At 28.7% G+C, this 10,463-nt stretch overlaps 1 protein-coding gene across 1 annotated transcript; it reads right to left on the bottom strand.

Moving 5' to 3' along the window:
- Positions 1–503: 503 nt before the first annotated feature.
- LOC107615320 (putative aldo-keto reductase 1) lies at positions 504–7,125 on the bottom strand. The gene is made up of 7 exons (XM_088499605.1): positions 6,967–7,125; positions 6,309–6,467; positions 2,409–2,618; positions 2,001–2,173; positions 1,735–1,831; positions 1,469–1,622; positions 504–819 (listed from the first exon to the last, which is right to left on the bottom strand). Exons 1-7 carry the CDS (start codon positions 7,024–7,026, stop codon positions 611–613), a joined length of 1,062 nt encoding a protein of 353 aa, XP_088355731.1. The 5' UTR covers positions 7,027–7,125; the 3' UTR covers positions 504–610.
- Between the last annotated feature and the right edge of the window lie 3,338 nt (positions 7,126–10,463).

The raw sequence follows: 10,463 nt of genomic DNA, 5'->3' as shown, positions 1-10,463 counted from the left end.
ATTTAATGGTTCTCAACTATTTACTTCAAATCATATAATAATTTTTATCTATAAAATTTATAAAAATAATTGCATATAAATTTTCACTTTATTTAATATTTTTTTTCCTCATGGATATCTATAAACTCATCACAATTTAAAAAAAAAATATTTAATACTTTTTTTCTTTAATTAGGACTTATAAATTCATCAAGAAATGTTTCATAAGTTACTTATTCTATTACTCTATATATAATTACGTACTATATGTAAAAGACATTAGAAAGAATTTTATTTCATAATTTTTTTTATTATTGTATATTTTCATCATAATTTTTCTTTTATTAAAAACACAAAAAGAAAAGAGAGGAGAAAAAAAGGCATTAGTCTAAACCATAAATTTAGAGTATAATTTAAATTTCAAACATGCTAAAATTAAACTTGACTCATTTTATTTTATTTTAAAACAAAACAAATAATAATCAACCGAGCCAAGAACCAATCTGTATCACTATTCATATAGGTTTACGAGTATCCCAGTGTATTTTTATAGAGTATGCAGCACATATGCTTCCACATAATTGTCTTCAATTCATAAATTTGTGCACTATTGTTCAAATATAGTGGACTTCTAGTTCTTCAAGCTAAGATACTTGAATCTATCTTTTGGTGGAGTGTTAGAAAACTTCCATGTAACTTTTCCATAAGTTTCATTAAAGTGATGAGTACCTGCTACATCCTCAATTGGAACTGCATCAGAAATTTCTTTTAAGACCCTTTCTTCAAGTCTCAATGCTAAGGCACCAACGTTTTGATCCAGATTCTTAATCTTGGTTGTTCCTGTAAAGGTGAACACAAATTTTAGCAAATAACTAAGAATATTATGTATAATATTTTTCATACATTATATATTAGGTAATGTCTAATTTGTACTCTAAAATTTTAACATCTATCAAAATAATCTTTGACTTTTAGAAAGGACCGAATTGGTTTCTAAATTTATAAATTATGAATCTTGTTTGTCTTTAATTTAAGCGTCGTTAATACTGATATGGAAGTGTGGCATCTCTGACTGTAAGGAGACGTGGTTAAGATTTTAATATAATTAAATAGGTGTATTAAATTAGTTAATTAAACTCATTTTGATTAATTGATTTTATATTGGTATAGATATTAAAATGAACCTAATTAATAAATTTGAGATACATATTTGACCATATTAAAATTTTAATCATGTTTTCTTCTGTTAAAAATGCCACATGAATATTATAACGCTCCAAGTCAATTGTATATTAACACTAGTTAAATTAAAGATGAATACAATTTATAAAATTTAAAGATCAATTTGGTTATTTTAAAAAATTAAAGACTATTTGAATGAGTGCTTAGAATTTTCAAAAACCAAATTTGATATTACATCTTATATATATACTTGAAAATGAAGAAAAATAAAAAGACATGTATAGTAATATTTTGTTATGTTACTGACCAGGGATAGGCGCAACATCATTGCCTTGTTGGAGAATCCATGCTAATGCCAGTTGGACAGGGCTGCATTGGTGCTTCTTAGCAAGGTTTTCTATTCGTTCATATATCTTCTTGTTCTTCTCCAAGTTCTGTGCTTGGTAGCGAGGATGAGTATTCTAGTAAATAAAAAAGTAACCATCTATTAGACATTCATAATTTACTAGTCATGGAGTAAAAAGATAAGGATCAGATGAAACTTTAATTAATTTGTTTCATAAATATACATACCAAAACACTATCAGCTGGAAGGTTTTCCACAACTCCTTTGCCACCAAAAAAGCCACGACCAAGAGGACTGTATGGTACAATTCCAATACCAAGCTCTCTGAAAAAAATAAAAATATTAGAAAAACTCAATCTCACATCATCACAAATAAATGAAATACACATTTAGAAACAACAGGTCCATGTTTTCCCTCTCTATCTTAAATTATAAGAAGTCATAAAAGTCCCATACCTACCTACTTCTATGAAATTAAGTAACTAAAATTAACCTGCAAAGAGGAATTATCTCTTCTTCAATATCACGAGTCCAAAGTGACCATTCCATTTGTACAGCAGTAATTGGATGAACTGCATGTGCTCTCTTTATTGTATCCGAGCTAGCTTCAGATAATCCAATGTATTTAACTTTTCCCTCTTTCACCAATTTCTTAAGTTCACCCATCTATTATAATACAACAAACTAGTTATTAATAATGCACCTAATAAGATAAAATAAGTCAAAAAATTTTAGAATGTGATCCTTTTCTATTTCATAATATATAATTTTAACAAATTTTAAAAGTAAAGATATTATAAAACACAAAAAAAAGGTATTAAAAAGATTTGACAAGTATAGAATAATTTGTCCTATGTTCCAATTCATTTAATTTGTAAAACTATCAAAAGAAGTTCTTAACTGTGTCTTCTATAGAGACTGTTGTGTCCACTCTATGCTGATAATAGAGATCAATGTATTCAACTCCAAGACGTTTCAAACTAGCTTCGCAACATGAGCGTACATAGCTTGGTGTACCATTGATCTTCATATCAAAAGTATTCATATCTAACTTTTCAACACCAAACTTTGTAGCTATCTGGATCTTTTTCCTAGGGAGTTGCTTTAAAGCCTGGAAAAAAAATTTCAATATTTTACATAAGAAAACCTACAGAAACAATCAATTTTTAATTAGTAAAAACTTTGCTAACAAGAGCGATAAAAAAATCTAAAAATTCTTTGGGTAAGTTCCAGCCATAGTTTCTTGAATTTTACGCTATAGCATAGTTGTTAAAATTGGATCGAACCGATTAGTTCGATTAAAAAATCGATGAACTAGATTTTGAACTGAATTTTGTATTGGTCCGATTTAGTATACTGACCGCTTAAAGAAATAAACCAGTTAAAATCGATATGAGTCGATCAAACCAACATAAACTAGTCAAAATCGATATGAATTAGAACCGAATCGGTCTAGTCAATAACGCAGTCAACGGTCAACTTGCACGTTAATGTGCGTCCGCAACGTGCAGGGTTGAAAAATTTTAAAAATTGTATTGTAAGAGGTGGGAGTCAATCTTAGCTCTTCTCATATAAAGACCAAATTGATAACCATTGCACTAATATATTTTTTTGGTATCATTAATGCTTTTTATAGTATAAATTTTATTTTATATAATATCTTAACTAATACACATATATATACATGGAAATCCTTAACTCAATATTTTTTATATTCAACATTGTTTAAATTAATTATTTTTTAATTGAAGTATAAATTAATTAATTTTAAAATAAAAAAATATAATAATAAATATAAAAATAAAATAAAAATTACTTATTCTGAGAAGAAAAATAAATTTATATAATTATTTAATTATATAAAGATATTCAGACTTTAAAATTACTCTTTGAATATAATTCATAAATTGTTATTCTTATCGTGTCTAACTAAGATACTATTATAGTAGTACAAATTAATTTTATATCTATCTTTGTATTAGTTATTTATAGAATTCGAGACTTAATTGTTCTTAAAATGTTAGTAAAAATACGTATTTCAAAATTTAATTTTACGTTTTTGACTATTTTATATTTTTTATTTACGTGAGACTGGTTTTACCGGTTGGACCAGTAACCCATTGGTTAAACTAATAAACTAGTAAATTAGTAACCTGACCAGTTCGATCACCGGTTCGGTTTTGATAACTATGCGCTATAGTTTAAAAAACCGGACCAACCTGAACGATCGAGACGAAAAACAGGCGATCCCACTTCACGACCAATCCAAATTGGATATTGGATCAAATAAAAAACAAGACCGATGAAAATCAGTTTGACTCAGCCTATTTTTACAAAAGCTTATGAATTGGCGAATTTGAAAAACCCATACTGGATCGGATTTTATTTTTTTAAAAAACTCTCCACCCCGAAAGGCCGACGTTGCTTTCATTTAAAAAGAAAAAAAACACTATAATGATCGAACCAACCCCAAGCTTTCTCTCACTCTCACTCTCACTCTCAAATGGCAAACCATAGAGCTAAGAGCTCATCTCACCTCACCTCCATTTTGTAAAACAGTAGCAGTTACCGGCTTACCGCCAGTCTGCCACTACACGATCACATACCATACTTTCAGTTTTTAGTTCTTTGAATAAACATTACACTATATATTTTTATACTAAAATATTTAGATTTTTTTTATACTAGCGCGTAATTAATAAATCTTTATACATGTACCTCTCATATCACATGTGTTCTAATGTTTCTTTATTCTTTTACATTTTTCTTTGTTCAATTAAAATGGCTAAATTACTCTCCATAATAAAGTCAAAATGCAAAGTATTGTCGTCACAATCAGACCAGACCAATCGATTCGACCCAAAAACTAATAATCAAGTCAATTTGGTACACTCTGCAAATTGGACATACTATTAATTCGGTCAACAGCAGTTAAATTTGCTAAAAATCGAGCGGTTCTCACAAACTTGGTGGGGTTCAGGCGCAAGAATTGGACATTATACTCCACTGTACACTAGTAGTGTTGGTGGATCATGCAAAGTATCTATTCTCACAACCAACTAAACCATCCAATTCGACCAAAAAATCGATAATCAAGTCAGTTTAGTTCATTTTACAAACCGGACTTACTATTAATCCGGTCAATAGCGGTCAACCTCACTAAAAATCAACGATTGGCACAAACCCAGTGCGGTTCAAGTGCAAGAACCATGCATGTCCACTGTACACCAGCAGTGCTGGTGGATGACATAAAATAGCTATTGTTTTGGAAATTAATTCCAAAAATAGCACTATGGAAATCGAATCTGGGATCCTTTCTATGTTTGGTTGAAAAAAAAAAGAAATAGAGAGAAAGGAAATAGAAAGAAAAAAAAAAGAAAAAAATTGAATGAATTTTTATTTTTCTTAGAAGTATTTGGATAGAAGAAAAATATGAAGAAGAGAAATGTTATAAAAAGATAATTTTTTTTTTATATTATAAAATATATTAAAAAAAGTGAAGAAATAATATTAAAAATAAAAAAAATTAGTTTTCTCTTTATTTTCTTTTTAATATTTAAAAAACAATTAATAAGTCCCATCAATTTTTTTCTATTCCTTTTTTTTTCTTTAACTTTTTTCTTCAACCAAAAAATAAAAAATAATTTTTTTTTATTTTTTTCTTTTTTTTTTTTTTTCATTTTCCCTTCCAACAAACATAGTCTTAATGCCTGATCTTTAAGCAGTCGCACAAAGCGTCAAACCCCCGTGGGATTCAGACGCAAGAACTGCGCATGTGCACTGTGTGGATCACGCACAATTGTTGTTCTGGAAATTATTTAAGCACTCCACCTTTTCCACTAAGCCACTGTCTCTTCTCATTATATAGTGCAATAATAATTTTATATATTTCAAAAGCTCTGTCCAAATTGTAGTTGTGTAGTTCATATAGAGCGTGGCTCTTGTTATATATATTGGAATAACTTTTCTTTTCTAAAATTTTTTTATTGCATATAATATGTTTTATTAATTTTAAAAATTGATTTTATAATCTTTTAATTTAAGTGAAAGATACTTACTACATTAAAAAATTTTAAATTCATTATATTATTATCTATATATAATTTATAAAAAACTGAATTTATTTAGATATTATTAGATTTGAGAGATGTGAAATATTATTTTTATCACTCAAATATTTAATAATAAATATTATATTTATTTTATTATTTAATTTTAATATATTATAATTTTATAGATTCATTTAATTATTATTGGATTAATAATTCAACCTGTGATTTATGGATTAAACTAATAACCTAATAATTTAGTCAAGTCAATTATCGATTTGATTTTGATAACTATAATCCAAAGAGAATTTCATTATTATTGTTCTATTTTAACGAGTGAAGAGCTTGAGGGGTTAAAAATAACTTTGGATAACTTATTTTAACTTAATGTGGCAATAGAAACTCCATGTGCAATTGATGCAATACAATATAGAAAAGGTAAGAATGTATTTGGTATATGTTTTTAGTTTTTGTTTCATTTTTATTGTTTTCTGTTTTTAAAATTTTGTGGGAAAAAAAGATAAAAACAAAAAATATTAAAAAACAAAAATAAAAAATAGAAATACATACTAAATATAGCTAAATATCTAAGTTTCTTTTATTAAAAATGTAAGAGACTATATATATAATAATCTCAATGATACCAAATGCGTAATTTTTTCTAGAAAAAAACAAATTTATATCCTTAAAAATTGTAATTGCAAGCGAAATCCAAATAAATTTATGAAAAAGTATTAATTTATCTTTCCGACCAAAATTTCATTAGCATTGAGTCCATAAATATCAGAAGTATCAAAGAAGGTGATTCCTTTATTAAAAGCATGTTTAATAATAGAAATGCCTTCCTCTTCAGAAACACCAGCAGCGTAGGCTCCAGTAAGGTTCAAACATCCAAATCCCAACTTTGAAACCTTGCAAATATATGAGAGTAAATAATTGAATCATAAATTAATATATAAATGTTTCATAATATCCAAGTTAAAATATTTAAAAAGACAAAACTACAACAGTTATCTTTGACTGCAAATCCTTATATTAATTTGTACAAGATACATAATGCTTGCTGCACAATACCAATAAAATTATTAATTTATTATTATTAAAATTTCCACTTTCAAGATATACTTTGATTTGAATATAAGCCCCAGTAGATTAGAAAAATTGTTAGGTATTTTCGATCGGTGTAAATTAATCACTTTTGTACTGATATATTAATTAAGTGACAAATGATTAACGAATATTTATAACAAAATCACTTTAGTTTATATTCACAAATTGATTGAAAAGAATAAATTTTTTTATTTTACTTTGAGAGCATCTAATAAATAATAATAACTAACTCAGTAGATTGATAGGTTATTCTTATCTTTTAAACTTTTAGAATTTGAATTAGAATATAGAGTTTAATACCTCAAAGCCTTGGTTACCAAGTTTCACACGAGGAATATGGATGCTCTGAACTTCGGCCATTGTCTCTGTATTTACGTTACACAAAACAGAATCCAAATGGAGTCTTGACGATTATGTTTGAAATATGAACTTGTATATGTATGTATTTATGTAATACTTGTTATTAGTTCGGGATGCATGCACTTCATATATATGCTTTAATTTTGTTACTTCAATTTCTTATCTGACGTATGTGACTTTGATAACGACATTGTGTGTGTCAGCATTGGCGTTGATTTCATCACTCAGTATGTCACCATGAATTAGAAAAGTAAAACATTGCTCTTGGTTGATCAATGACTTGATCTTCTTTTATTTATTTATTTATTTTTCTCTCTCTCGCGCTCTCTATTTTTTTCCTTTTCTTTTTTAAGAATAATCAATCAATATATAATCCTTAGTGGAGAAAATCATGAAAGATTAAGTAGAATAAATACTAACCAACACAGGACGCTAGCACCAGGGGCCGAACTAGAAAAATAACTAAGTGGGGCCATAAATTTTCAAGTACGAGATTATTGAAGTTGTGTTTAATGTTTTAAAAATAAAATTATAAACTTGTTACTGGTACCATAAATTTGCAAGTAATTTCTTGGTTGTCATAATTTTTTATTTATTACACATTCAAAAGTTATCTTGCTTAAAAAATTTAGTATTACAAGTGCTTTTTTTTTTTTTTTTTAAGAATTAATTTAAACGAAAGCATTAATTCAGATTTTAAAAGTTATGACTTTTATATTTGGATTAGTTGTCATAATGAATTTTATTGTGACAGAATAAAATTTTAAAATTGGTTTTTTTTTTTTCCTTTTTTCAAATGTTCATTATGATCACGCCAATTTTTTTAGTATTTTGTTAGTAAAATAAAAACTACAAATATCGTGACATATGAATAGAAAGAGAACTATCTATATATGTATCATTAGTTTTAATCTAATGGATCTATCAAATATTAATATTCACGGATGGAATTAAGTAATTAATAATTTATGAATAATTACAATTAGACCACAATTAAAATTTATATATAATAAACTTCCAACATTCTAGCTCCCATTTGGCCTTGGCCTAAGTGTATTCACATTTTCACATATTACATACTTGTTTTAATATAGTAAAATACTTTATGTGAGTTATAGCGGTCATGTAATTAAATATGAAATGCATTTTCTTCCATATACTATAACCACTAGCATTTTACTACACAAACTACATAAATAAAAAATAAAGTTTTATATCCGTCCAATAAAATTTATAGATCATTATGTTATAACTCATAAGATAATATTATTTTAATTAAAAATAACAAGCTATTAATGTTCAGAAAATATATAAATAAACATAATAAGCTCAAAGTGTTAAGATCATTCAAAAGAATTAAGACTCATTCTATGTACATGTTCTTTAAATATCTTTGATCACAATCCTTTAGTTAATAGATTAGCAATCATAAGTTCTGTTCTAACATGTTCTATGGACATTTTTTGTCTTGGAACTTTCTTCTTAATGCCAAAGTACTTTATTTTCATATGTTTGGCACTTTTCGAGTATCTATCATTTTTAGAGAAAAATACTACTGTAGAGTTATCACAATAAATTTTAAATAGCCTAGCAATTGAGTCAACAATGCCAAGTCCTGAAATAAAATTTTGCAGCCATAAAACTTGATTTGTAGCTGATGCACCACTATTTAGTGGTGCATTTTATGCTGAATTGAGTGAATTTTATCAACTTTTCTCACATTTATTCAATGAAATGGCATGGTTTCATGACTTTCTCCTAATTTGTGTTTAAGAGTGAAAACATGCTTTTTAGGCCTTTAATTTGCTAGTTTTAGTTCACCTTTGATTCCACTAGATGCCTTGATGTGTTTGTTAGTGAATTCAGGTTGAAAAGGCTAGAAATGGATCAAAGGAGCGAAGAGAAAAGCATGCAAAGTAGATAACTCATGGAAAATCAAGGATTTGGAGTGCATTCATCGATGCGCACGGGTGGAACTACGCGCACGCGTGAATATGAAGTCGCATGGCGACGCGTACGCGTGACATGACGCGTACGCGTGGGAAGCAAAAACGCCAAGCGACACGTACGCGTGACCCATGCGTATGCGTCACAGCTTGCACATGACCTTATTAAAGTGAAAATGCTGAGGGCGATTTCTGAGCTTCACAGGCCCAAATCCAACTCATTTTTTGAGCCTATTACATGCAGAATTCAAGAGGAGTGAAGGGGAGAAGTGATGACATGTCATCATGTCATGTTTTTCTATGCTTTTTTCATACAAGAAATTGATGATTAGTGCTTAAATATTGAATGCTTTTGTGCTTAAATGATATATTTCTTTGATCTTTTAATTTTATAAATTTTGTAGGAAATAAGTGAAAAAAGAAGCAAAATAGCACAAAATCAACTCAAAATAAAAAAAGAAGAATTTTGGGACACACTTTGAAAATTGAGAACACTTTAGAATCTTAGGCCACACTTTTAAAAACGTGGCCCATGACCATGAAGCTTTGGCATATGCATTAATACTTATGCATGCATTAATAATTAATAACCAAGCTATTTCATGCATTAATGCTTATGTATGCATGCATTTAATTATGCAATGCATGAACGCATTAGCATTATTAAACAACTAAAAGCATGCATGCATGAAACATTCAATCAATAATGCCAATGAAATGAACGCTAAATGAATGAATGAAATGCATGCATTATTAATTAAAGCCAATGGAAGAATGCATGTAAATTACAAAAACGCTAATGCATTGACTTTATTAATTAAATTAAAGCATGCATTTAATTAATACCATCATGCATTAGGATTATTTAGAAATAAATGGAATAAGAGCTTAAAGCAATGAACACTAGCGTTCATTAAAGCAACGGAACGCTACAAGCATGGGAATATTAAGTAAGGAAGAGTGTTCATTTATTTGAATGCTAGCGTTCACACAAGCAATGTTTTCGGGCCCTCATGCAAGGAAAAACAAGGCGCGGCACCCCCAAAGTGAAACAGCCAAGGTTCGAAGAGGGAACCTCACATCAAGAGAGTGCTATGTTGCAACTTCCAACTGAGCGCTATGGGCAAAAGGAAATTGGCACAAAGTGGAGTAGCCAAGGCTCGAAGAGGGAAACCAAGGTATCAAAGGAGCGCTACATTCAAAGACCAAACTGAGCGCTACACCAAGAATTGCTAGGTCTGGGAAGGAAGCATACAAGACAAGTGAGTGCAACGCTTACTAACTCAACGGAGCGCTCCACTGGAGCATGGCTCCAACCCATTTTAAACCAAATGCACCCTGACTCAATTGAACCAAACCAATCCGGATCCACTCTTCTTCAAACCCAAAGCAAGCAAAATCCATGGACATCACTCAAAGGCACAAGGATCAGTTAGATTAGGAATTTCATTTAATTGTAATTTATTTTTAATTTCAATTTCATCTTCATTT

This window comes from Arachis ipaensis, chromosome B9 (assembly GCF_059453495.1).
Source record: "Arachis ipaensis isolate K30076 ecotype BB chromosome B9, ASM5945349v1, whole genome shotgun sequence".
Lineage (NCBI taxonomy): Eukaryota > Viridiplantae > Streptophyta > Magnoliopsida > Fabales > Fabaceae > Arachis > Arachis ipaensis.
This window is presented reverse-complemented; position numbering and strand designations above follow the sequence as displayed.

Bases quoted from the DNA above. Each gene is read 5' to 3' on its own strand.
- LOC107615320 (XM_088499605.1), bottom strand. From the start codon at position 7,026: ATGGCCGAAGTTCAGAGCATCCATATTCCTCGTGTGAAACTTGGTAAC. The intron at 6,468-6,966 runs GTATTAAACTCT...TATATTTGCAAG, and splicing joins TTGGTAACCAAGGCTTTGAG to GTTTCAAAGTTGGGATTTGG. The intron at 820-1,468 runs GTCAGTAACATA...TCACCTTTACAG, and splicing joins TGATGTTGCGCCTATCCCTG to GAACAACCAAGATTAAGAAT.